Source organism: Moschus berezovskii, chromosome 6 (assembly GCF_049115385.1).
Source record: "Moschus berezovskii isolate FMDL1 chromosome 6, NW_MosBer_1.0, whole genome shotgun sequence".
Classification (NCBI taxonomy): domain Eukaryota; kingdom Metazoa; phylum Chordata; class Mammalia; order Artiodactyla; family Moschidae; genus Moschus; species Moschus berezovskii.
Genome location: NC_142465.1, coordinates 35,117,351 through 35,144,611, shown reverse-complemented (window position 1 = coordinate 35,144,611; position 27,261 = coordinate 35,117,351). Strand labels below are relative to the sequence as shown.

Sequence of the window (27,261 nt, the reverse complement as noted above, 5' to 3'; positions counted from 1 at the left end):
CCAGGCCCTGGAGGGAAGCTGTCAGCAGCACAGAAGGGACTTGTTTGGGGAGGTGGAGAAGAGGCTGAGTCACAGCCTCACAATGTCCCAGCCTCAGGCCAGAAAGGTCCTGAAGTAGCTGCAACTCAAACTCCATGTCCTCGCCCAGCTCTTCAAGGGGTAAGGAAGAGCAGGTAAGAGTACTGGGGGAGGACCCAGGCCTTGCAGCCCCCTCCCCACCACGGACTCAGCCGGGCCCAGCTCATCTCTCCTTGCTGTCTCTGGTGCCCGTCTCCTCACCCTCCAGAGCAGTGGGCTCATGGTCCTGAAGACTCGGGGTCAGGCACACTGTTCCAGGATGGGAGAACGGTTCTGACTGTGCTTCTGGCAGAGTTTCACAGCAGCTTTCCTTCCTCACCCTTGTGTGAAGACCCCAGGAGGCTGTCCAGGCCACAGCTACAAGTTCTGTGAAGCCAGAGCTGAGGAGGGAAGATGCATGACAGTTCTACTGTCACTGCCTTCCCCATCTCCCCTCAAGTGATTCCTAGAGACTTAAGACTAACAGCCTAGACCCAAGGATCTTTTTTGGATGTGATTTTCCTTCATCTCCCAAGTCAACCCACTGTGCCCAGTGCTGTCCTGTCTCCTGTGGTGCTAGGGAGGACCTGGGAGATGAGTTTAGCGAGAACTAGACACAGCCTTAATATTCATGTATTTATTCTCAGAACATACAAACTCATCTTCTCAGAGAATAGAAAACAGAAATTTCACTGACTTCAAGATGGACTCAGCCAGCTCACCCTGTCCCCTCATCTACTATAAAAATTCCCTGGGTGAGGGACGCCTCGAGTGCACAACACCCCTTGGCACAGGGGCCATGCACAACTCTAAACAAGGTTCTCGACTTGTTTTATAATCCAAAAGGGCAAACAGCTGTCAAAATGACGATAAGAGTCCAAGGTCCATAATCCTCAGTACCCGATTCCCTGGGTCATCTAGGGCAACAATGGTGCCATAGCTTAGGCAGTCAAGTCTGTGCCAAAGAAGTCCCAGCCCAGCAGCCAGGTTTTTGTTCAGTCTGGGAGGCGATGCCAACTGGCTGCCCCTTTAACTGGCAAGAGCTGATGGCCCGATGCAATCCCAAAGCCTGCCTGAGGGGCAGAGCTGGGCCAAAATCCTGGTAGTTTGTTCTGCCTGCCTCCTAGAGCAGCCTCCTCCCCTTTGACAGACCTGCACTCAGGCCTTCAGACCTGAGGGCCTGGGGCAGGGAGTCGGATTGCTTCCTAAGCCCCTGGAAGAGTAAGGACCTGGGAAGAGATGTAAGGGTCCTGAAGAACAGGCTCCAGAGCGTGGCCTTGAACCCGGGGCGAGTGCTGTGTCAGGCAAAGATGGTCTCTTCCCGGCGCTTCTTGGTGAGGATGGTGCCTGGTTTGTGCTGGGCGTCAGGGTGGTTGGCTAGCTCTGGGGGGCAGGAGGACACCGGGCTCTCCAGAATGGCTTGCTTCAGCTCATAGAACACAGCAGAGTCCTCTTTGGTGAGGAAGGTGATGGCCACGCCACTCTTGCCTGCTCGTCCCGTGCGGCCAATGCGGTGGATGTAATCTGGGGAGGGGGAGAAATGTCAGGGCACCAGGCCAGATGCCCTCGTGGGCAGTGTCTGACGCCTCCACTTCTAAAGGCACCCTCTTCCCTGCCACACCTCCGAGGGCAGTAAACACAGCTCGTGCTGCCTGAACCTGCAGGGCCCACGGTACTCTCCCCACCAGCACTGCGGATGGAGGTCCCCCTATTACACTTGGACAGTGTGGCCCTGCTCCACTCTTCTCCACACCCAGAACACAGAGTGCTGTCCCAAGTGCTGAGACAACACACCCAGGTGAGATGAAGGACAGGAGCTCTTCTCACGGAAACAAGCAACCCCAGGCTCGAGGCTGAGAGAGCTGACAGCAGTGGCCCCCTTGGTGGAGACATCCGAGAAGAAGCAGGCAAAGAATCACCCTTTACCTGCAGTGAAGCTGCTTTCCCCTGCACTCACCCTCAATGTTCTTGGCCATGTCGTAGTTGACGACCATAGATACATCTTGGATGTCGATACCACGACCCGCCACATCTGTAGCCACCAAAATATCCTTGGCCCCAGCCTTGAGGTTGGATAGTGCAAACTCTCGCTGCTCCTGGCCTTTTCCGCCGTGCAGCGTACAAGCGTTGTACTGTTGGAAGAATGGTGAGGTGAAGAAAGAGCAATGGGATCACAGAGAGACACAGAAGGTAGGAGGGTAGACAGGGAGGGAAGGTTGAGGGAGAAGGAAAGGGAAAGGAGGCAGGAGAGAACAAGGGCAATTGCAGGAAGAAGGGAACAGATGAGCTGAAGAAAGGGATGGGAGAGATGGGGTGGGGAAGACAGACAGGACAAGGTTAAAGGTAGGGCAGTCAGAGGTGAGACGTGGAGTCAGACAGATGACAAAGAAGTGAAAGAGCATGAGGGCGAGATGAGGGTGGAAAGCAAGGACCAAGAAATTCAAGGACGTTTAAGCGTTGAGTGATCAGGAGACACCCTTCCCCTCAAACACCAGATTCAGGAGTAAAGGTCACACCTCCCTCCTGACCACACCATCCCCTCTCCCCAAAATACTTGATAACTGAACACTCCAACCCACTCCACTCCACAGCCTCAGATCCTGCCAGGATACGTGTCTCCCTGGCCCCAGCCCGCCTGGAGGAAAACCCAAGGCAGCCGTGGCTGGCACTGCTGGAAGGGGCAGGGAGTCACAGCAACTGACCAAGTCCTCTATCCCCATCTACCACCCCTTTCCCTCTGACCCTGACTTGATAAATACTGCAAAGGTTCAAGAATGGGCCGGCATTGAAAGCAGGAGCCCAGGGGGCCCGACTAGTTTCAGAAAGCAGCACCAAAGAGGCGAGGCATTGCCCTCCCCTGCCAGACACACCCCCATCTTCTCCAGGGATTTGGCCAAAACATCACAGCCCTTCTTCTGGTTGACAAAAATGATGATGGGTGGATCAAAGCCTTGTTCCAAGATTGCCAGCAGCTTTTTCCTGGAGGGAAAAGGATGAGAAAAATGACACGCATACTTCTCCTCCACTCCAAGTGAAATGCCCAGCCCTGATCTACAAACACCAACTCCAGAATCTCCAATGCCCATGGAATTTTGAACAAGAAAACAGAAACTCTTCAACGTGGCAGAACACTCACCCTCCAGCTACCCCTCGCACTAAAAAGAGCCCCTTCTCCATTCTGTCCCCTGACTCAGGTGCCCCCATACCTCTTTTCAGACTCTGACATGAGGAAGACTTTCTGTTCCACACGTTCATGGGGCTTGCCTGCAGAACCAATGTATACCACAGCAGGTCGCCGAAGATAGCTCCGGGCCAGACGCTCTACCGCTGGGGGCATGGTGGCCGTGAACATGACTGTCTGTGAAAACAAGAGGTCTAGCCCTGAGCTCAGGCAGACACACCACACATCCCACCATCAGCACAAGCAGCGCAGCCCTAACTGAAGAACAGAAAATGAGCCTGGACAGGAAACAGTGTTTCAGAAAACTGCCCCTTGCCTTCCCACTTCTTTCCTCAATGACTATTCAGCAGAGTACTTTCTGCCTTATGACAACAGGCAGGAAGGGTTGAGTGACTTGCCAGTGCCTGCAGCGGCAGCAGCAGCATGACTCTCCAGAATCATCTCTCCAGGCTAAGAGGCTACATTGATAGCACTGGGAGAGGACTGTGCGTGGCCACGCACCACCACTCTGGAAACATGTACTCTGGCCCACCAAGGGCACGAAGGGACCTGGAGCAGGTCTGGCAACTTGCCCAACTTCTCCCGGCCTGGGGAAGCAGCCTTACTTGGCGGTACTTGTGTTTTCCTGACTCAAAGTTGGCCAGCATCTTCTCAGGGTCCTCGGCCTCATCTGTGTCCGGCTTCTGATTGCTGACAGGCATGTGCTCCAGGATCTTCTGGACGTCTGGCTCAAAGCCCATATCAATCATCCTGTCTGCCTCGTCCAGAACCACATAAGTACAGCGGCTCAGCACCAGATAGCGGTTCTCCAACACATCGATCAGACGTCCTGGGGTAGCGATCACTATCTGGGGGGTACAGGGGAGTCACGTGTGGCCCCAGCAGGTACCCGTTCCTTCCCCTCCTGTCAACTATCCACCTACTTGGGCAATAGATCCCCAATGCTAAGAAACTTGGCCCCCAAACTCCATTTAGTTTTGGGAGTGAAAATTCCAGAGAACTGGCATGAAATCACTTGGATTTTTTTTCTCAGGAATGAATGGGGTCTCTGGGTAAGGTCCAGGGGTTAGATGGAAGAGGCAACATCAACAGGAACTTTCTTAGGTGGAAGAGAGACTAAGTGATACAGTGGAGGGGGTTGGATAGTAGGATTAGGAAGCCTGAAGAAGACTCAATTCCTCCAGCACACTTCTTGTAAAAAGCTCTCCTTCCCTACCCTGAGAAGAATGCAAAGCAAATCAATGACGCAGTCTGGCAGAGTGATTAAGAGCACAGCCTTCAGACATGAATCTCAGTTCTGCCCATCACCAGCTGTGACTCTGAGCAAGTTATTAACTTGATTCTCAGCTTCATCTGTAAAATGGAAGTACCGTTATCTATTCTCTTAAGGTGATTGTGACAATGATGTGCAAAGTACAATCCCTGGTGCCTAAGTCCTCCATAAACAACAGTACACATCTATAAACCAGCCCCTTTTCTCATTTACTGTACATCTGTGGCAGAACTAGAAACACTTCCATCCCAAATGGCAGGCTGGCTGCTGGCTAAGTGAACCAACCTCACAACCCATGCGCAGCCTGAAGCCCTGGTCTTCTCTGGAGATGCCGCCAATAACAGCCACAGTGCGGATGCCCAGCGGCTTCCCAAACTTGATGGTCTCTTCCTCAATCTGCTGAGCCAGCTCACGAGTGGGGGCCAGGATGATAGCGTAAGGGCCCTGGTCGGACTCTTCGATCCTGTGGTAAATGGGGCAGCCCGCAGTTTCATGAGCTTTGGTTCTCATCCAACCACAAACAGGAGCAAGATAAAGTCACTCTTAAGGGCAGCTATGAGAATGGGGAGGGTGGTGGGAAAAGAATGCAACAAGCGCTCTTAAAAATCAGACTCTAGGACAGCCAAGCACTCCAAGGAGTGATCTGCACCAGCAATAAAATAACCATATGCTTCTTTGCTATCATGATCCAATTATTCCCTAATATCTGACCCAGACTAAATAAAGAAGGGACCTTCTGATTATAGACTTAAAAAGAAGACCAAATGCTCATTTGCCATTTTCATCTTTCCCACCCAGTGGAACCAATGTTGGCTGCTCTCACCTGTCAATTTTGGGGAGAGTGGTAATCCAAACCAGCAATGGGATGAGGAAGGCCGCTGTCTTGCCACTGCCAGTCTCAGCCACTCCAATGATGTCACGATTCTGTAGCCCAATGGGGATTGCCTGACGCTGGATAGGTGTTGGCTCCTGCAGTGACCCAGAGATAACAATGGGTACAGACAATGGGTACAGAATTACGCTACCTGGGCTATCGCTGTCAGGGTGGGCACAATGGGAAGAAATCAAGCACAGTGAAAAGGTATGGGACCCGAGAAGAAACACAATCAATAAACAATACTTCAGAAACTGACAACAACATCACCCTGGTGCCCACTGGCAGAGAAGGCACCAAATAGTCAAGGAACAAAGTTTTCTGTTCTCAAATTAAGTATGTACCCCCTAGAATCCGGCAACATGTCAGATCTCTGGGCCAGTCTGCCTGTTCTCACCTTGTAGCCACACTTATCAATAACCTCCAAGATGTGTGGAGGCAGAGAAGAGTCTTTCCAGGATCGGATGGGATTGGGAATCTTGCCACCTTTGGTGGTGATGCTGTAGTCCTCGCGGAAGATCCGCCAGTCCCTGTCCGTCATCTCATCCAACTTTTTCTGGGACCAATGCCGATCATCCCAGCGTTGCTTGGCTTCCTTCTTCCGTAGTTTGCGGAGTCTTGCCCTGGAGCAGGACACGGGGAATAAATTGGGTCCATATCCTCCATCTCCTTCCTGTAGACTTGGCTGTGCCCCCGCACCCATAGCCCTGACCACTCACTCCTCCTGCTCCTTTTCTTCCAGTGTCCGCCTCTTCTCCATTAGGTCTCCATAGAAACGCGACTGCTCTCGTTTCTGCTGCTTCAGGTCAATGCCTGCAATGAAGCCTCGCCCCAACAACTGTACCTGGTGCCGTTCTTTGTACCTAGGATTGAGACAGAGGAAGAGGAAAAGACAGGGAGCTGCTAAGCACAAGGCTGAAGGTGTACCAGTTCCCCTTTCGGTCAGTCTTTCCCCACCCAGAGGGCCGGCTGACTACTGTTTTACCATCTCCCCATCCCAGCCTATCTCACTTCTATCTCTGTCGTCACTGATTCTCTCTAGTACCTGCCTAGTTTAAAAGACCTAGCGCTGAGGCATGAAGCCACTCACAAGGGGTTGTAATCGATGGAAGTGTCCTCAGATGCATCCCACTCAAAGACAAACTTGCGGTCGTTGAGATGCCTTGTCCGGCGCCGCTTCTTGATGCCACCAAGGTAACGCTCCTGCCCAAGGACAGAACACAAAGCCCTTCGAGCAGGAGGCCCAAACCTCACATACAGAGATCAGAACGACCACACACCTAAACCTCACTTGTGTGTGTGGAGGGTGGGGCCCGAACCTTAATGGCGTGCAGCTCCTTGCTCTTATCCTTCTCCTCCCGGATCTTCTGCCGCCCTTCCTCATCCTCATTCCCATTGGTCTCCCTCTCCATCCTCTCCCTGCGCTCCCGACGTTCCCGTTCCTGAGGGTCTTCTGCAGACCAAAGAGAACAAAGCTGCAGAACAACTCAGTGGAAGAAAAAAGAGGGCATGGAGATCATCCAAACAATAGACACCAACTGAGTAAAAAGGAAGGGGGGACACTTATGACACAAGGGGAACGAAGACCTAACAGAAAGAGGCGTTTCCCATGAAAGTGCCCCAGCCACCCTCCTCCAAGCTCACACAGGTCTCAAGCCCTTCTGAGTGAACCACAATCCTGTCCCACCCTTTCCTACCCCTATCGAGGGCCACGGGGTAAGAAAACGAACCCAACATTTTCCTGCCCAAGTCTTGGAACTGCTTCCTTTTCTTCCTCTCTTCTTCAAGCATCTTCTGCCGCTCCTCCACCTCCTGTTGCCGTCGCTTCAGGGCCTCAGCCTCTCGTTCTGCTTTGGAGAGGAACTTGGGCTAAAAAATAGATCACAACTGTTAACAAGGATCTGGGGACAGGGTAGACTCAAGTCACTGACGGCAAGATGGCAAAGGGCCCAGAAATACCTGCTCAGGCGGTAAATGTGTAAGGAAAACACGAAGAGGCCTGGGACCCTGTTAAAGGCTAAACTATGTGTCCCTCAAAATCTGGATGTTGAAGCCCTTAACTCACATCCCTCTGAGTAGACTGTATTTAGAGACAGAGCCTTTAGAGAGGTGATTAAGGTAAAATGAGGCTCCAAAGGTGGGCGCTACACAGATCTAACTGTATCTTTATAAGACACCAGGGGCCTGTACACAGAGGGAAGAGCATGTGAAGATGGAAAAGCCATCAGAACTGGAAGACGATAAATTTCTGTTGTTTAAGTCACTCAGTCCGTATGTTCTGTCATGGCAATCCTAGGCAACTAATACAGACCCTCAAGCTCTTACCTTGGCCTCGGCTTCCTCCTCAGCCTTTTTCTTGGCCAGAAGTTCCTCCAGGGATAATGGCTGGGCCTGAAGATAAAACACAGGACTTCAGTCCAGAGGCTTTCTCCCTCTGAAGAACAACAAAGTCAGGCTTAAACTGAAGAGAATGATAAGGGAAAAAAAAATTCTTCCTTTTTTTTACCTTAGGCTTCTTATCACCATGTTCATCCTCTTCATCCTTTCTAGAGTCTCTGTCTTTCCGAGATTTAAAATCTTTTCCTCGACCAGGAGATAAACTTTAAGGCAAAGGAACAGGGGAAAAGTCCACATCACATTTTTTTGGCTATGCTGTGAAGCATGTGAGATCTCAGTTCCCCAACCAGGGATCCACTGCAGGGGAAGCAAGGAGTCTTAACCACTGAACCACCAGAGAGCTCCCCATATCGCTGTTACTCTAGCCCCTGGATGAGATTCAGACTGAGCCCCCCAAAAGAGAATGGAATTTCTCCCATGACTCAACAAGACTGGCCCGTGGTCATCCAGCAAGTCCTGAAGTTCCTTTTGCAGGCCTGGTCACTCTGCCTGCTCTGAAACCTAATGACGGCCCTGTCTTGGCCCCATGCTACCTGAATCTCCTTTTCTGAAACTAATCTCCTCTGGGAACTGGGTCTTAACTACTGATATCAAAAATATTTCCTCCAAACATTAGTCACAAAAAGCAATGAAATATCATTTGCAGCAACATGGACGGACACAGATGATCATACCGAGTAAAGTAAGTCAGACAGAGAAAGATAAATATTAGACAGTATCACTTATACATGGTATTGAAAAAATAATCGAATTATTTACAAAACAGAAACAGACTCACAGACACAGAAAGCAAACTTATGGTTACCAAAGGGGAAAGTGGGCAGGGAGGGCTAAATTAGGAGTATGGGATTAACAGATACACACTACTATATATAAAATAAACAACAGGATTTACTTTGTAGCACAGGGAACTACATTCAATATTTCATAGTAACCTATAATGGAAAAGAACTGGAAAAAAATATATATGTGTAACTGAAATCACTTCACTGTACACCTGAAACTAACCCAATATTGTAAATCAACTATATTTCAATTAAAAAAAAATTCCTCCAAATAGTAAAGGCACATCAGAAGGGAAAAAAAAGACCCTGCCTTACTTTGTAATGCGCAGTGAATTCAGCCAACATGGCCACCACCCACACCCTTCCCAGATACTGCTATATATGTCCTTTGCTCATTTCTCCTTCCTATCAGTCCCAGCAATCTTTTCCCGACATCTGCTATAAGCTTAATATACAAGAGATCTCAAATAACCACAGTGTTTGTTATGAGGATTCTATCCTTCACCCTGAATTCTAACCTACATATTCAGGACCTAATAAAAACTTTGTATAGAAAGTTTCCAGAACAAAAAGATCAAGATATTGGCACACTAAGCTAACCCAACAAGTACATGTTGTATATTCTGGGTAGAAAACTGAATGGTCTGATGGAGCTATAGGAATGTTCTGTTGCCTGGTAACCTTTTCAAACTCATTTCAAAATTCTAAGAACAAGCTGACCCTCAAGGGGCTGTGACTTCACTAACTGGTTATACATTCTAAAGAAGATGTGTGCCTTCTAAAAGACAGCTCTGCAATAACTACCAACAGGATTCACTGTGGCAAATTCACTTTCCCATGAAGCTGGGCGAGCTAGGGTGCAGAGAGGAAGCAGTGAGGGCGGTGCCGTAAAGCCCCCTCCGAGCCGCCAGGCACCTGGATCGCTTGCGGTCCTTGTCCCTGCGGTGCCCATCCTTATCCCGGTCGCGGTCCTTCTTATTCCGGTCTCGCTCCTTCTCTCGCTCTCGCTCTTTGTGCCGGCGATCCCTGAAGACAGAGCGATTGAGAAATCGTGGGGTACTTCCTGTGCACCTGCACTGCAGCCCTGGGAAGGTTCCCATGCCCTTTTCTTCCCAAAGGAATATTGTACAAATTAGAAAAGGTGTTTCCCAAGAAGTTATGAGAGAATTCTATTAATAAGGTCTGAACTTCAAGCTGAACTGTTAAGTATTAATGACAATGATAGGCCATGGACTGCGTGAGCAGATGAACTATCTTCCTCAATCACTGGGACCTTCATCTTACAAGTTTCCTCTTTAAGAGCTACTGGGTCCCCAGGTGTAGAGAAACCTATGACAGACTCATGTCCCAACATGGAGGCATCAGAGGAACCAAGAATAAAGGAGTCTGAAATGTACACTCCCTTTCCAGGTAACAAACAGCAAGTTACGTTACCTTTCTGTAGACTTGGATCGGGAACGGGAGCGAGAACGGCTGATTCCTCTGCGCCTGTCTCTGGAACGATGCCGTTTCCTGTCTTTAGGTGGGGAAGACTTCCGCTCTCGGTCTCTATCGCGGTCTCTGTCAGGAGTCCGAGATCGCTTCCTTTCCTCCTTGGAAGGTGATGCATCCCGGTCCTTCTTATCAGCCAGCTCTCCTGCCATCTATGGTGCATAAGACGAGTATTTATTATGTACTAGGTACTTTTCTGAACTTCTTTTATGAATTTTTACAATTGACTTAATTTCAAAACAATCCTCTGAAGTAGATATAGTGGTGTGCCTGCTTTATGGATAAAGAAACTGAAGCTCAGATATATAAAGTAACTTGCCTAAGGACACCTGGGTGTTAAGTGTCAGAGTTTCAGGCAGTCTGGCTCCAGAGGCCCATTCTTATTCATTAATACTCTCTCTCTGGGATTCCTTTTTATATATATTCATTTCCAAAAGTATACAATAAGCATACCTAATTTTTATAATTAAACTGCAAGAGTGTTAAAAAAGTTACCAAATGAATAGTATACTAACTATCTCTAGAAATATCTTATATTGCTTATCTTAGAAATCTACTGTATCTGCCAGCCCACCAGGATCAATCAACTACATCTAAGGGAGATATGTTCTCCTGAGCGCATAAAGAAAATTCAAAAGAGAAAAATGGAGTTTAATTTTGAGATGTGGGATTATGATCAGGACCTCAAGGAAAACCTAAGTTCAAATAGAAGAGAAACTCACTTTTACACAAATTAAAAGAAATGTACTTCTAGTTATGCAATGGCAAAAACTTGGGTGACAGGTACATAGGACCTCCATGCACTTTGGTTTTAAAATTTCCTGTGAATCTATATCTTATGGAAACAGTGAGAGACTTTATTTTTTGGGCTCCAAAAGCACTGCAGATGGTGATTGCAGCCAGGAAATTAAAAGATGCTTGCTTCTTGGAAGAAAAGCTATGACAAACCTAGACAGCATATTAAAAAGCAGAGCCATTACTTTGCCAACAAAGGTCCATCGAGTCAAAGCTATGGTTCTTCCAGTAGTCATGTATGGATGTGAGAGTTGGACTATAAAGAAAGCTAAGCACTAAAGAATTGATGCTTTTGAACTGTGGTGTTGGAGAAGACTCTTGAGAGTCCCTTGAACTGCAAGGAGATCCAACCAGTAAATCCTAAAGGAAATCAGTCCTGAATATTCATTGGAAGGACTGATGCTGAAGCTGAAACTCCAATATTTTGGCCACCTGATTCGAACTGACTCATTTGACAAGACCCTGATGCTGGGAAAGATTGAAGGCGGGCAGAGAAGAGGACGATAGAGGATGAGATGGTGGGATGGCATCACCGACTCAATGGACATGAGTTTGAGCAAGCTCCAGGAGTTGGTGATGGACAGGGAAGCCTGGCGTGCTGCAGTCCACGGGGTCACAAAGAGTCGGACATGACTGAGTGACTGAAATGAACTGTGAATCTATGATTATTTTAGAATTAAAAATAAGGGAGGAAAGGAAGGAGGAGAGCAAGGAGGGACGGAGGGAGGAAGAAGTGTACCAAAAACTAGAAGTCACAGACATTCTGACATTCTGTACTCAGATTTTCACAGCCTTGATTATGATCCCGTCCCACAAAAAGTTTGAGCAGGAATTGTTCTGTCCCCATCCTGCCTGGGGGACACTGAACACCATACCATACTGTCAACTGCCCTTTAGACTATAAAATCTATTTCAGCGAGGTGCTAAATTCAGACAGCAAGTCTGAATCTGCCTCTATTCTACCATCACCATCATCATTCCTAAGCCTCAGGATATAGTTCTCAAAACTTACTTTAGCTCCAAATGGTTCCCATGAAATAACAGTTCCCTAAGCTACAGCTTACAATCCCCCTTTCCCATGTAATTCCTGCCATGTATCTTTAAGAAGGAAGAGTAGGTAAAGAAAAGAAAAATGAACAAGTAGCACTTTAAAAATGTTGGAGACAACCTATTTTACCTCAGAACTGCCAGTACATCATGCATAGAACATGGAAATTATACTTATGTCTCTTTCACTTAGAGCCCTAAGAAAACAATCCAGAGGACAGGCAATCCTGGACATCACCATTATCTCAACAAATACTCACTGAGTGCCTGAGAGGCGCCAGAAACCTTTCCAGTACTAGAGACACAGCAGCAAACAAAACAAAGTCTCTGCACTCATAATGCTTAAATTCCAGTGAAGCAGACAGCAGTCAGGCAGAAAACAAGAGAATTTCAAACAGTATAAGTGCTAATGAAGAGAACAAAGCAGGGTGTGTGATGGGGAGCAGCATGAACAAGAGGGCTCTGGAAAGAATTTTTTTAGATAACATGTAAGCAGAGACTTGAATGATGGGAAATAGTCCGTAAAAATCAAGGAAAAGAATTTATTGTGTAGAAGGAACAGCAAAACACTGGGGCAAGAGCTAGCTTAGCATGTTTGCTAACTAAAAATAGACACGTGTGGAATTCCCTGGTGGTCCAATAATTAGCCCCTCACAATGCCAGGGCCAGGTTCAATCCTGGGTCAGGAAACTAATATCCTGCAAGCTGTGCAGCACTGCCAAAAAAACAGACTCATGTGGTCAGGAGCGGCAGTGACCACGGGGGAAGACTGGCTCAACATGCATTCAAGGAGGTAGGCAGGAGTCAGATCACGGAAACATGTTTTAGGCCAGGCTAGAAGAACTTGGATTTTAGTTTAACTGCAGTGGGAACCTTAGAAAGGTGTTAAACCGGAAGTAATATGGTCTTATTTTACATTTTTAAAGAATCACTTTGGTGACTTGCAAAAGGCAAGAATGGACATAGAACCACTGAGAATGCTATTATGGTTGTCTAGACAAAAGATAACAGGGGGACCTCTCTGGTGTTTCAGTGGCCAAGACTCTGCACTCCCAGTGCAAGGGGCCCAGGTCTGAACCCTGATCAGGGAGCTAGATTCCACATGCCACAGCTAAGAGTTTGTATGCCACAACTAAACAATTCCTTGTGCCACAACTAAGACGTGGTACAGCCAAATAAATAAATAAATATTATTAAAAAGGTAACAGCGGTTTGTTCTAGGAAAGTGAGAGTGGAGACGGAAAGAAGTAAAGAGCCTCAAGGCAGATTCTGAAGACAGAGTTGACAGGACTTACTGATGAAGGGAGGAAACAAAGAGGAGACACACTAAAACTCCTAAATATATGGTCTGAACCAACTTAAATGGTTCACAGTGCCATTAGTGACGGGAGAAGACTGGGGAAGGAAAAGATTTAGGAAGAAATTAAATGTTTCATTTTGATCACAGTGAATGTAAGATGTCGGTAAGAAAACCAGGTGGCGATTCCAGGAAGACAGCTGAAAATGCAATTCTGGAACTTAGAGAGTTGGAGACAGTAATGTGAGTTATCAATATACAGATGGCTTTTAAAACCACAGGATGCTAAATGATTATTACCTAAGTAGGCATTCTAGTTAGGAAGAAAACAGAGGAGGACCCAGGGACTTCCCTGGTGGCCCAGTGGTTAAGAACCCACCTTTCAACGCAGGGGACACAGGTTGGATCCCTGGTCAGGAAAGTAAGATCCCACATGCCACAACTAGAGAGGCCAAGCGCCGGCAAGAAAGAATCTACACCACACCACAGCCGCCCCCGACCACCCCTGACTGCAACTAAGACCCAACTCAGTCATAAATAAATAGCTTTTTAAAAAAGAGGAACTAGGATTAAGCTCTGAAACATTGTAACATTTAGAAGTCAGGCATAGAAGCCAGAGAAGAAAACTGGAAAGAAACAGTCAGTCAGTCAGTCAGTCAGTCAGTTCAGTCGCTCAGTCGTGTCCGACTCTCCGCGACCCCATGAATCACAGCACGCCAGGCCTCCCTGTCCAACACCAACTCCCGGAGTACACTCAAACTCATGTCCACAGAGTCGGTGACGCCATCCAGCCATCTCATTCTCCGTCGTCCCCTTCTCCTCCCGCCCCCAACCTTTCCCAGCATCAGAGTCTTTTCCAGTGAGTCAACTCGTCTCATGAGGTGGCCAAAGTATTGGAGTTTCAGCTTTAGCATCAGTCCCTCCAATGAACATCCAGGATTGATCTCCTTTAGAATGGACTGGTTGGATCTCCTTGCAAAGAAACAATAGCCAGTGAAAAAGAAGAAAAGATAGTAAAGTATGCCATGGAAAGAAGAAATAGTAAAGTACGCCATCACAGAAGCCAAAAATGTGTTTCAAAGAGGGAATGCTGATCTGTGTGAAGAAAGACGGGAAGATAAAGGAGTCACCCTCGCCTTTGTAAAAACAGAGATGACAAGAGCTGTTTTAATGGCATGGTGGGAGTAAAAGCCTGAGTGCAATGAGTTTAGAAGAAAATGAGAAGTGCAAATAAACAGACAGTAAACACAGGCAACTTTTATTATAGGTTCTACTCATCACAAACCTCCGGATCTTTGAGTTCCTCAGTGCTTGCAGGACAGGGGCAGAGTCTTTTTTTTCATTCAATGAAGAATGCATTTATCAAACAACCACCACATGCAAGGCACAGTGCTAGGCACAGTGAGTGAGTTATAAAAGGAAATCAGGAAGATCCTGTCCACAGGAAGCTTACAAAACAATAGACGATATGAGACACATACCAAGATGCAGGCTCAGATGAATTACTGCAGGAGTTCAAAGAAGTTTCCTTTCACTTGAAAAAGGAAATCTGGAAAGAGTGTAGAAGAAGTGGCTCTTGAGTATTAAAATACAGGTAGAATTTGAAGATGTGTAATTGAGGGTGCCGGAAAGAAGTCATTCCCGGCAAAAGAAAGAATACAGGAGGCGCAGAGGCGGGAAAGCATGACTAGCTATGGGAGAAAAGCCAGAGTTTCAGTTTGGCTGGAGCAAGGGCTACTCCAAACATGAAAGAATAATATCGGACTGAGGATATCACGGGTGCTGTGCGCATGGGCAAAGGTCTGACCCGTAACATCGTCCAGGGACCTGCCCTATCCCCGCCGGAGCCAACACTCCCACTGGGGCCCGCGCCCCTTCGCTCCTGCCGGATTGAGCTTTCCAAGCTCGTGCCCTTTCCCTATGGCGTTCTTCCTCGCCTCGTCCCAGAGACAGGGTCAACCGCTGTGCCCTCACTCTCGCTTTCTCTGCAGGCTCGTGGAAACCGCTTCCATCGCCCGAGACTCACCACTCTTGAGCCCAAACCGCCCAACGCGGCCTCAACGTCGCCCAGTAGTCGCCATCTTTCCCGTTTCCTGGTCGCCGGGCTGCTCCCTTGGCCGCACGGCAAGCCGGGAAGGCGAGTTCCTGGTCCTAGGCAGCGCAGGCCAACAACGCGGGGCCGAGAACTACCCATCCCAGAATGCATGGCGCGAGCGCCGGTCCCCGGACGCGGGGGCCGCTGGGCAATGTGGTTCGCCAAACGTTTGAGTCTGCAGGAGGAAGAGTTTTTCTTAGGTCGACTTTCATCAGAAGGTTTTTCTCTCTGCGGGCGTAGCCCTCCTGGAATATGCTGGTTTTCCTGGAAAGTATAGTTAACGACATCATGGCCCGTGGCTTACAACGGAGAAATTTAAGGCTTTCCTTACATATCAATAGCACGTAGTTATAACTAGCAACTGTGTAAGAGCAATAAATACGATTTGTGGAAAAGCCGGTTTTTACAAAAAATCTTTGAGATAGATTATTAGCCCCGTTTTACAGATGGACAAATGAAAATTTAAGTTACAGGAGCAGCCTAGTATTTACCAGTGAGGGTGGGACAATTCATTGTGTGAGACTATCCCAGCTTTAGAATGACATTTTAACAACCCTGGCCCCGCGGTAACACCGTAGTTACTGTTGCAACATTTTGAACATTTGGAAATGAGCTCACACAATGAATTGCAAAGGCCTCTTGGAAAGATAGTATCTTCCGTGCTGTGGCATCTGGTTTTCTAAACATCCCAGGTAGGACCTGCCCTTTTCACTTTCTTGCTGTTTGGAATCTGGCCAGTTGTTTGGGTTACCTTAATACTTTTTCTTCTTTCTCTCTCTAGTTCCCTCTCGTCAGTCCTCCAATGAGTTTTTTTCCCTAAAAAACTGTACTTCCATTTTGTTTCTCTTTGGTCTTGTGGTTAATAATTCTACCTCCCTTCCTCCCCGAAACAAAAATCTTGACAACTTCTAAGACGGTTTAGATAGATGCGTTCATGCTAAGTCGCTTCAGTCGTGTCCGACTCTTTGCAGCACCATGGACCAGGAGGTAACTAATGTCTCCTTCCTTTCCTTTTTTCCCATCACAAGCTTTTGGGTTTCAATCCCACATAGCTCTTGGTCTGGTTTTTCTCTCTGAATGTGTTCAGTGCTGCTGAAGCAGAACCTGGAGTAAGCCCAAATAACCTAAAACTCGGAACCTCACTGCACAAAGTCCCAAAGTAACCCCAGGAGAGGCACCCTTCTGCTCTTAGAATTCTGAAGCCTTTGATCTGCCCACTTGGACCTCAGAAAAGGGAAGGGAAAAGGTGTCCAAGATCAGTTAGGTGTAATTCACCCAGTGAACACTGGAGGGCTCTCCACTCGCAGACTGGAACTAACATTCAGACCAAGGGGTAACAGCTGCTCGTTACTAAGTTATCTTCTACTGCCCAATTCTGTGCTGGATACTTAACTACATTACTTATTTCACTTGTTCTAACACTGTAAGATGGGCATTATCTCCATTTTAGTGATAAGATTCGTGGCCCAAAAAGATTAATTATACCTTTGAAGTCCACATAGTTAAAAGAATGAAGCCAGGATTCAACTCCAAGTTCAACTTCAGCATAGATGCTGTCCCTATTTTCAGGCTACCATTCTCAATCATCTTTAAAGATCAATAAATTGAGGCCCTGAAAATTGATTAAGCTTGTCCAAATGCATAGAGGCAGAATTTCCCTAGTACTTGTACATAGCTTTCTCATGATACTTGTGAGACATTGAGTTTAAAGAATACTTGCAGGACTTCCCTGGCAGTCCTGTGGTTAAGACTCCATATCCAATGCAAGGGGCGTGGGTTCTATCCCTGGTCAGGGAATTAAGACCCCACATGCTTAGCAGTGCAACCAAAAAAAAAAAAATTTTTTTTTAAAAAGGGATACTTGCATGGTTTGTCCTACCCTGCTAGCTCTTTCACAAATATGCACCTTTGGAGATGGAGACAAAGGGACTACATTCTTTTAGGGTTCATAAGTATAGTTTCCTATTTCAGTACCACATGGCTAGCAGTAAAGGACCCATGGAGTTAGTTTACACTGCGACTGGGTTTGAATCCTGACTCCACTATTTACTAGAGTACGATCTTGTGCAAGTTATATGGCATCTCTGAATCTTCTATTTCCTCATTTATAAAATAGGGATAATAAGACCATTTGCCTCACAGGATAGGATAGCATGGGCTTCCCTGGTGGCTTAGATAGCTGAGAATCTGCCTGCAATGCAGGAGACCCAGGTTCAGTCCCTGGGTTTGGAAGATCCCCCGGAGAAGGGAATGGCAACTCACTCCAGTATTCTTGCCTGGAGAATCCCATGGACAGGGAAGCCTGGTGGGCTCTAGTCCATGGGGTCACAAAGAGTCAGACACAACTGAGCACCTAACACCACTACAATCGTAGGACAGCAGACCAGTAAAAAGCGCATGTTCTGTAGAGAACAAACTACTGGTTACCAGTGGGGAGAGTGAAGGGGCAATATAGGGGTGGGGGGAAGAATGGTTTTTATGGGATTATTTGAAATCATGTGTGTGAAACTTAAAAATTGCACAGCACTATAGAATTTAAAGACATTCAATTTTTTTTAATGAAAAAAATTAAATGGTTTTTTTTTTAAGTGCCTGTTCGACAGCCAGGTTGCCTGGATTTGTATCCAGGTTCCACCACTTTCTAGCTGTGTGACCTTAAGCACATTAATCTCACTGAACCTCAGTATTCCTGTCTGTGGAATGGCGTTAGTACATCATAGGGTTATCACAAGAATAAGAAACATAAAGAACTTATAAGCACACCTGACCTATCAGTTCAGTTCAGTCACTCAGTCGTGTCCAACTTTTTGCGACCCCATGAATCACAGCACACCAGGCCTCCCTGTCCATCACCAACTCCCGGAGTTCACTCAAACTCATGTCCATCAAGTCGGTGATGCCATCCAGCCATCTCATTCTCTGTTGTCCCCATCTCCTCCCACCCCCAATCCCTCCCAGCATCAGAATCTTTTCCAGTGAGTCAACTCTTCGCATGAGGTGGCCAAAGTATTGGAGTTTCAGCTTTAGCATCAGTCCTTCCAGTGAACACCCAGGATTGATCTCCTTTAGAATGGACTGTTTGGATCTCCTTGCTGATTGCAGCCATGAAATTAAAAGACGCTTACTCCTTGGAAGGAAAGTTATGACCAACCTAGACAGCATATTAAAAAGCAGAGACATTACTTTGCCAACAAAGGTCCGTCTAGTCAAGGCTAAGGTTTTTCCAGTGGTCATGTATGGATGTGAGAGTTGGACTGTGAAGAAAGCTGATCGCCGAAGAATTGATGCTTTTGAACTGTGGTGCTGGAGAAGACTCTTGAGAGTCCCATAGTAAACATTTAATAAATGTTATCTTCATTTATGAGGTGAAATGTGATAATGTAGGGGGAAGGATTGGAAGTTTGGGATCAGCATATACAAGCTATTACACATAGGTTAGATAAACAACAAGGCCCTATTGTAAAGCACAGGGGACTATATTCAATATCTGTGATAAACCATAATGGACAAGAATAAGAAAAACAATATGTAACTGAATCACCTTGCTGTACACCGGAATACAGCACTGAAAACAAACTACCATAAGATTTTTTTAATACTAAATAAAAAAAAATGTGATAAGGTAAAGCACTCAGCACAATGCTAAGCATATAGGTATGCAATACACAGTAAATTTTTATTTCCAGAAAAGTATGAAACTTAGAAAACAGGATCTATAAGCAGCTGAAGAGAAGAGATGATAAGACCCCTGAGCTGCCATCAACAGGCCTTGGAATCAGAAGGTCAAGAAAGCAAAAGGCATCACCTCACCTTGCATTCAGAGGTGACCTGAACCCTTGGAACCTCCCAGCCTTGGCTTCAGCCTGTCCACTTTCTATAGGGGTGGGGTTGGCTCTCCATCTGATGCTTTCACTGGATTTTGTCTCTCTCCTCTAGACTCTCTAGGGCAATGGTTGTCAACCCCAAACGACTTAGCCCTGGGAGACATTTAGCAACATCTGGAGACATTTTGGGCTTCCCTGGTGCTCAGATGGTAAAGAATCTACCTGCAATGCAAGGGACGTTTTTGGCTGGGACAACTCAGGGTGCTATGGACACCTAGCAGGGAGAGGCCAGGGATGCTGTTAGACATCCTCTGTGCACAAAAGAGCCCCCACCACAAAGCATTAGCTGCTCCAAAATGTCATTGGTTCCCAGGTTGAGAAACCCGGCTCCAGAGGTAAAGAGATCATCACTTGATTAGCAGGAAATGGGTGGGGAAGGGGATGAAGCAGGGATGTGGGGAGAGGGAGCAGATCCTTGCTGGAGGTGCCAGGGAACAGTGGAGGCAGCCCCTCTGCAATGCACAGAAAGGACCCCAGCACCACTTTCTCCTCAGCATCGGAGACCAAAGGAAATCAAGAAAGAAACTAAGAAAACAGAATCAACTTCTTTGTATGTCTTATATATTTAATTAATAAATAGGTTTTCTTCTTTAAACACAGAACATATAACAGATTGAAACACTCCCCCCTCCCCCCCAATTCCAAAGACAAGAGTCTATAAAACAAATGCCAGCTATACTGCCCTAAGGACAGAAAAAGTCTGGTGACCCCCACCCAGCCCTGCCTCCTGCAGCACCACCACCCCCACACTGCAAGAGAAGGGGATCTGGGGCTTCTCCCTTGGACCCTGGGGACTCAGGTGAGAAGCATGCGAATGTATGATGTCACCCCTCCATGAGGCATGGGCTATGCAAAGATGAGGTTTCCTTTTCAGTGGCTCTGACCAGCTCCTGCCTTCTGATTTCAGTTACCAGTTATGAAGCACCTAGGCTCAGCTCCCAAGGGAGCTGCCTCTTGGCTTCCCCACTCTCCAGTCCTCTGCAGCCTCCTCAGAGGGGAAGGGAAGGGCTCAGGGACCCCTCCCATCCCCTGGCCTACATGGAAACGCTGTGTGGAAGAGGCATGATGCTGAAGTGAGGATCCTGTAGGGCCCCAACCAAAGTCGTGAGGCCAGCATGCCCCCCAAACCCCCACACCTTTTCTGTTGCTGGAGCAGAGGGCACTGGGGCAGCCGCCCCCTCCACCGCCTAGGGCCTGACTTGGGGTGTGATGGTTCTTTCTCGGTGTCAGGTCCTCAAGCCGGGCCTGGCTCTTTCCTTGTCTCGTTCCTGTCTCCTTCCGAGCCCTCACCGTGGCCATCTGAAAATCTCATGTCCAGAGTCCTAAACTGTCTCCTCCTCCCTCTCCCCGTGCCTCTGCAACCCAAGGGAGGAAGTGGGAGGCTGTCTCCCCTCTCCAACCGCCACTTCACATAATGGAACAGCTTTTGGCCTTTTCCTTCTTGAAGGTGGAAGAGATGAGTTCAGAACGGCTGGGGAGGTGGAGCAGTCGCTTGGAGAGGCTTCGGACAGGGCTCTTCGGGGGCATCGGGCTGGGTTTGTTCAGACACACCATGGATGCCGTCCGGAAGATGCTGTGGATACTCTTCTCGGAGGTGAAAGCTGAGCCTTCCAGGTATATTTCTGCACCCAGCTGCTTGGCAATGGCACAGCCCTGCAGGGGAAGTGAGGTCATCCATGCAGTGATCCAAAATGGCTCTGAAACCCTGCTTTCTCAGGTTAGCGGTCCTCCCCAGGGCTGCTCCAAGGGACCCAACTGCCAGGCTCCTACCACCACCCTCTACTGATCATTATCTGAAGGTGAAGCCTGACTACACCTTAAAGTCATCTGGAACATTTTTAAACCATACTGATGCCAGAACAAGTAAATCGGAATTTCTGGGGGTAGGCCTAGGAATTAGTATTTTTAAGAAGTCCTCAGATGATTGTAATGTGAGAGACTGGTTTAAAGAAATGATCCTTACCTTCCCATGCGCATAAGAAATTATCCAGGGACTTAATTTATAATGTAACTCCCATACTTTTCTCCCAGAATGACTCCGCAGATAAGGAGTCAGGAATTCTGACAAACACCTCTAGTGATTCTAATAAAGGTGGTCCTCACATACACACAAAAAACCACCTGAGAAACACTGGCACACACAGGAATGGCTCACCTGAAAAACTACAGCATGTGCCTGCGTGCATGCTGAGTCACTTCAGACGTGCTCAACTCTGTGCAACTCTGTGGATTGTAGCCCACCAGGCTCCCCTGTCCATAGCGTTCACCAGGCAAGAATACTGGAGTGGGTTAGCCATGCCCTCCTGCAGGGGATCTTCCTGACTCAGGGATCGAACCCATATCACTTATGTCTCCTGCACTGGCAGGCAAGTTCTTTACCACTAGCACCACCTGGGAAGTATGAATCTGAGCAAATTGTTATCCACTACCACTACCTAGGTAACTAGTTTGCTGATTATAGATGGCCCCCCAGAATACCAATTCTCTCTTGCTATAGTGAAAGAGTGTGAGCAAGAGCCATTTTCCAAGTCCTCTCCTATAGCCTTCCCCAGCTCCACTCCCAGCCCACACATGGGCACACACACACACACACCTGCTCATAAGAGATGGGTGCCTGCTTCTGGTGTGACAGCTCCATCAGAGTGCTCAGGTCTGTTCTCAGGTCTGTCTTACAACCGATAAGCAAGACCCGGGTGCTGGGACAATAGTCAAGGATTTCCGTCCTCCACTGAAGAGCCATGCAAGAAGATAGGAAGGAGGAAGGAAGGAGAATCAGTGGCTGATGGACACCCGGAGGAACCCAGTTGGCAACATCACATACACCATTCCGCTTATCCCCAGCCCAGCCCTCCCTGTGAGTCACAGCATTGCCACTGCACTAATTACATCATCTTCCTGTCCATGAGGCCTTTGAGGCTACAGGAGTGCTGACCCAAGAGTCTGTCCCCAGATTCAACGGCCCAGTCTCCAAAGAGAGCACAGGGACAAATCTCTCATTCTCTGCCAAGCATATGGGGCATGAGTCCACCTCCTCAACCCAAAGGGCTGCACAAGTCCAGAAAGCCAAGAAGCCAACCAGTCTCTTTCCAAGGGAAGGAGATAATCCCGGAGTCTTCTGAGAAACTGGGCTAGTTCCACAAGGTTTCCTGGGACTCCTCAGTATGGGTAGACCTTACTACCCTGACCGAAGCATTTCCTACCAGCAGTTCAGCTCAGGTCTGCCTGGCTAAGTCCCAGAAGGCCTGGGATCAAGGTCTGTAAAGTTGCCACCCAAAGGCCCCTTCTTCAACCCTCAAACCAGATCACCAAAAAGTTCTCTACTCTCAACCCTCACTTCCTGAGTCTCCAACACCACCCTCCCCTGCTGGGCCTCTGATGGATCAGTGCAGGATAGGGGCAAAGGCAGGATGAAGAGGAACTGGAGATCTGGGTTTAGCCCCAGTGTTTAGTCACTCAGTTGTATCTGACTCTTTGCGACCCCATGGACTGTAGCCCGCCAAGCTCCTGTGTCAATGGGATTGTCCAGTCAAGAATACTGGAGTGGGTTGCATGTCCTCCTCCAGGGAATCTTCCCAATCCAGGAGTTGAACCTGTGCCCCCTGCATTGGTAGGCAGATTCTTTACCACTGAACCACCTGAGAAGCCTCTCTGGTCCCAGAACCTGTAGCTAATGGTGTGGCCTCAGGCAAATCTCTTCCTTCCCTGGCCTCAATTTCTCCCTACATAAGAGGGGTTAGATGACAAGGTCCCCAAGATTCCTTTTTGTTCTCCAGCTGAGCTAGAGATGGCAGAATTCATTCAGTCTTACCTTCTTGAGTGCACTGTCCACAGTCTCTGGACGGCTGATATCAAAGCATAGTAATACTGCGTCCGAGTCACTGTAGCAGAGCGGACGGACATTGTCGTAGTAGGGAGACCCTGGTAGCGGGGAGAGAGAGCCGATGGTAATCATGGCACTTTCCCTCCCCTCGAGGCCTAAACCCAAAGAGCGCTGGGAACACCACGCTTGGTCCCTTAAGGGAGAGGGAGCCACCTATCTCCCAGGGGAACGTGCTGCAGTGGGAAGCTTGGGACCTGACCACCTGTCAAGAGACAGTGCAAGAAGGTCATCTTCCTTAATCCTGAAAAAGGGAAAGGGGGCAAAATAAAAGGGAGGTGAAGTGTAACCAGGCCCTGTCTGGGTCTCCTACAGTGGGCTTCGTTGAAGGTCCACCAGTTTTCTGAGTCCCAGGGGAAGCGCCTCCTTCTCCTGCAGAGAGACCAGGCCTTGTTTAAGGTCTCTTTTCTAGAGTCTGCCTGTTGTCCAACCTTTGCTCCTGGCTTCTGCTCCAGGGTCTCCCCAGTGAAGAAACACAACTGCCTGTTATATAACTGGCTGCCCTGCTTCTTTGCCATGGGGTCAGAACTCTAGGAGGCAGGCAGGGGAGGGAAAGCATCAGGAATTCAGGGTCCCACTGCTCCTCCTACCCAAATCAGCTTACACTGAAAAATGGCAAAAGGAAAGCTGCAGCCCCCTGTCCCAAGATCTCAGGGAGGCATTCTCAAAGACAGCAGCACCAACAGCTGGGATTTAGAGGCTCTCGAATAAGGGTCCATCCCTGGGAGGGGAATAGGCAGCGCAGACCCAGGTGGTCCAATGTGGGAGAAGGCTGGGGGTTGAACCTGCCCCCTCCACCCTGGGGAAGGAACAGTAGCAGCTTTGGAACCCAGACAATCCGTGCTCAGAATAGCAAGCAGCCCCTCTCCCTGAACCGCAATCGCCATGGAAACTGGGGGGAATCCAAGCTGAGGCAGGGGGTTGGTTGTTCAAAAAAAGGGAGTAGAGGGGAGTTGGGATAACTGCCTGCTCCTTCAGTAATCAGCCCCCATCCCTCTCTGAGGGATGAAGTGGGGTCTCATCACAGTATCACTGTGCAAAGGGAACACTGCAGCACTGGGGAAGGAGGAGGAGAGGAGGCCTCCTTTCTGGCTCTAAGCAATCCCCCTCCTCTAAGACCAGCAAGTGAATAATGGCCCCACTGCTGGGAAGCCCCATCCCACACACCCCTGCCATTCCTCCTTCCTTACAGGCATCTCATTTGAAAGAGGGAGTTTGAGGCTGAAGGATAGCCGGCATCCTTTTGGAACTTGGGGGGTGGGGATGCGACACAGGGAATAGAGACCACCTTGCTGATTTTCCATTATCTGAATTGGGATTCAAGGACTGCATTCTGACTGTGGGAAGAGGGGGAGGGGCTCTTTGGGGGCGGTGGTAGTGAAAAGAGATGAGCTGCAGTAAGATTCTGGGAAGATTGAGAGGTGGGCAGAGTACAGCAGATGAAAAACCATATATCATACAGCCAAGCTGCATTCCAGCTCAATCCAGCCAGCATAGCACAGTCCGGATAATCAGAATCCTGGCTTCTAACCCCTGGAACTGCAACAGAGGGAAGCATACCAGGTGGAGGAATTTCTGTCTTGGTTTGGGGAGTGGTGAGCGAGGGGCATGTCTCATTTTCTGATTACTCATATCCTACCTCCAGTCTTTCCAATCCTCAAAATTGGATGATGGGAATAATAGATCTTTGGAGGAGTAGGATGGCATATTTATATGTAACAGGAAACCCCTAGTGATTTATAGTTCCTCTTTAAACTCAGCATTTTTAAGAGAAATGGATTTTATTTTCTTTCTCATATTTCTGGCTTTCAGTCCTTAATTATGATTCTGAGCTCAGTCTATTTAAAAAGGGCTGGGGTAAAGAGATAATGGAAAGGGGTTCAGAGTGAAAAGCAAAGGATAGCCTAGCACTGAAGGTTTAGGGATGAGAGACTTAAAACATTGCTTTCCACATTCCAGAAAGATAGAGCATCTTCTACCTCAGCCTAGTCACAGTCAACACCCCCCTGCTATGTACAACATGACCATGACCCATATTGAGCCCCCACCCTCCAAAACACTGACGATGCATCGCTTCATCCCTCAGCCGCAGAGGTATGACAGTGGGGCTGAGCTGCGGCAGGCAGGCAGGCAGCAGTGCCAGAGATGAAATGCAGACGAGAAAACTGAGTCAGGAGCAACATTTCCCCCAAAGCAGACTTGTCTCCCTGCCACAACCAGCGCTGCCTCCTGCCTTTTATTTGGCTTTTCTCTGGGGCAGTAAAGGCTGTGAGTGCGTGTGTTGGGTGGTAGAGTGTGGAAATGGAGAAGCCCTAACTGCCTCCTCCAGTAGTCTTCTGGGGTCCATTCACCTCCCCATTCCAGCTCTCTAAAGGATGGAGCCAGACCAAGAGAAGTGATAGCTTCTGGGGTTCATCCATTCTGCACCCCTGGATGAGCCAACTGAGTTAGCCAAGCCCCACCCCCACCAAAGAATCTTCAGGTCTCTTTCTTTCAGTTTCTGGGCAAACTGACGGACTCCTCCCCGTCAAAGAGAAAAACCATTTCTAAGAGACAGCAACTGCAACAGACCAGTGGGGGTGGGAAAGGGGCACTTGGGGCCAGCAGTCTTACCTGAAGTGTCCCAGAGACTGAGCTCCACTCTCTGTTCCTCTGTCTCCAAGCAGGCTGTGTAATTCTCAAACACAGTGGGTACATACGTCTGTGAAAACAGAGGAACTATTCACACCTTGGATGCACCAACCCTCAGACCCCTCCACTTAGTGCTGGGCTACACAAGAAGCCACTCGCCCTAGTGAGACACTAAAGTAGCAGGAAAGGGGAGCATACCTGGGGCAGGAAGGACCACATGGGACAGGAGAGATGGGTCAAAATGAGAAATGTAAAAGACTTCCTGCCAGGGCAATCTCCCCATACCCTAAATGGTCAGGGAGACACCACACACACACGGATTCCTCTTGTCCCCAGCTCTGCCTGTCTCCAAATTTCAGAGCCACAAATCAATTTTAGCTTTTTCTCCCCACAAGTCCCTTGAACCAGCAGGGCAGCAGAAGCCTGCCTGGGGTCAAGCGCATAGAACGGATGAAGGGACCGGCAGGTATTACGTCAAGAAGAAACCCCTGACTCAAATGCTTCCAGTTTCCTCTACTAAGAGCAGACTCCAGGATGAACAGAGATAGGAGGGGATTTGACCAGGGACCTATGGGTGAAGAGGTGAGGAGGAGCCAGCTAGGCGGCAGAAGTGGAACAGGTCTCAGGGGAAGCTAAGGAAGGGCGGTCCTCCAGCCAGAAAGCGGCTGAGGATGGGGAGGGGTGGGGTGGGATGAAACAGCTCCCCTGGGCAGGTGGGAATCTACCCGCAGCAGCAGGCGGTCAAAGAGGAAAGGTGGCCAGCGGGCGGGCGAGCAACTCACCTCGGGATAGCAGTCCTTCGCCAACACCTGTAACATTGCTGTCTTCCCACACTGCACATCCCCCACCAGAACGAGCTTACATCTGGCCACGACTGGCTGGGGGGCCCGTCTCTCCTTCATGGCTGCAGCCTCCGCGGGACCTGGATTCGGATTCAGAAAGGAGAGGGTTACGCCAGGTGCGTCTCAGCACACCACCCAGCCGGATTCCCTGTCTCTCTCCAACTGAGAAAGAGGCCAGTACGGCCACCTTATATTGCCCTGGCTGAGCCAATCACAAGAGGAGGCGGACTCCGTCACAGCCAATCCCTGAAGTGGGATCCCCTCTAGCAGCCAATGGCAGGAGGATCTGAGTCAGAACCCTCTTCTTCCCTTTCTCTTAAAGCTGCACCGTTTCTTGCTTCCTCTGAAAGGGAATTCCCACGTTGTTTTGCGTTCGTATCGGGGTTGGGGTGGGGGAAAATAAACAAAAATTTAATGGTCTTGAGTGTCCACCAATTAGTGTCAAAAACAATAAACTAGCCAAGAATGTGGATAGTGGAGTCAAGCTGGAGTTGTGCCAGGAGAACAGGACAGTCTAAATTGTAGACTGGTGGCACTTCCTTGGGGAAGGGGTGGTCCCAGAAATGTCTGGCCCCTTTGTTCCATCTAATCCCCATTCGGACCACTTCCCACTTCTGGCTTCTCTTCACAGAAGTTCCTGCTGGACCCCCTTATCAACTCTCTTGGACCCTTTTCAACACCCAAGTCTCTTCCTCAGAAGTCACCTTCACTAAAAAGTACATAAATTAAATAACT

At 48.4% G+C, this 27,261-nt stretch overlaps 2 protein-coding genes across 4 annotated transcripts; both read right to left on the bottom strand.

Annotated features, from left to right (window-relative positions):
* Positions 1-679: 679 nt before the first annotated feature.
* DDX23 (DEAD-box helicase 23) lies at positions 680-15,361 on the bottom strand. Of its 2 annotated transcripts, XM_055394804.2 has the most exons (18): positions 15,224-15,298; positions 14,679-14,746; positions 10,002-10,210; positions 9,483-9,593; positions 7,892-7,985; positions 7,711-7,776; positions 7,116-7,254; positions 6,705-6,838; positions 6,476-6,588; positions 6,105-6,248; positions 5,783-6,008; positions 5,335-5,480; positions 4,797-4,974; positions 3,844-4,086; positions 3,264-3,415; positions 2,928-3,036; positions 2,015-2,189; positions 680-1,581 (listed from the first exon to the last, which is right to left on the bottom strand). In XM_055394804.2, the coding sequence occupies exons 3-18, from the start codon at positions 10,208-10,210 to the stop codon at positions 1,358-1,360; spliced, it is 2,463 nt and encodes an 820-aa protein (XP_055250779.1). In that variant the 5' UTR covers positions 14,679-14,746; positions 15,224-15,298; the 3' UTR covers positions 680-1,357. The 2 variants fall into 2 exon arrangements, with proteins under 2 accessions (XP_055250779.1, XP_055250778.1); XM_055394803.2 differs by lacking the exon at positions 14,679-14,746 and having other exon boundaries at positions 15,224-15,361.
* Positions 15,362-19,835: 4,474 nt separating this feature from the next.
* RND1 (Rho family GTPase 1) lies at positions 19,836-26,673 on the bottom strand. Of its 2 annotated transcripts, XM_055396225.2 has the most exons (5): positions 26,467-26,673; positions 25,667-25,754; positions 22,985-23,094; positions 21,770-21,904; positions 19,850-20,829 (listed from the first exon to the last, which is right to left on the bottom strand). In XM_055396225.2, exons 1-5 carry the CDS (start codon positions 26,584-26,586, stop codon positions 20,584-20,586), a joined length of 699 nt encoding a protein of 232 aa, XP_055252200.1. In that variant the 5' UTR covers positions 26,587-26,673; the 3' UTR covers positions 19,850-20,583. The 2 variants fall into 2 exon arrangements, with proteins under 2 accessions (XP_055252201.1, XP_055252200.1); XM_055396226.2 differs by lacking the exon at positions 21,770-21,904 and having other exon boundaries at positions 19,836-20,829.
* Positions 26,674-27,261: the final 588 nt, after the last annotated feature.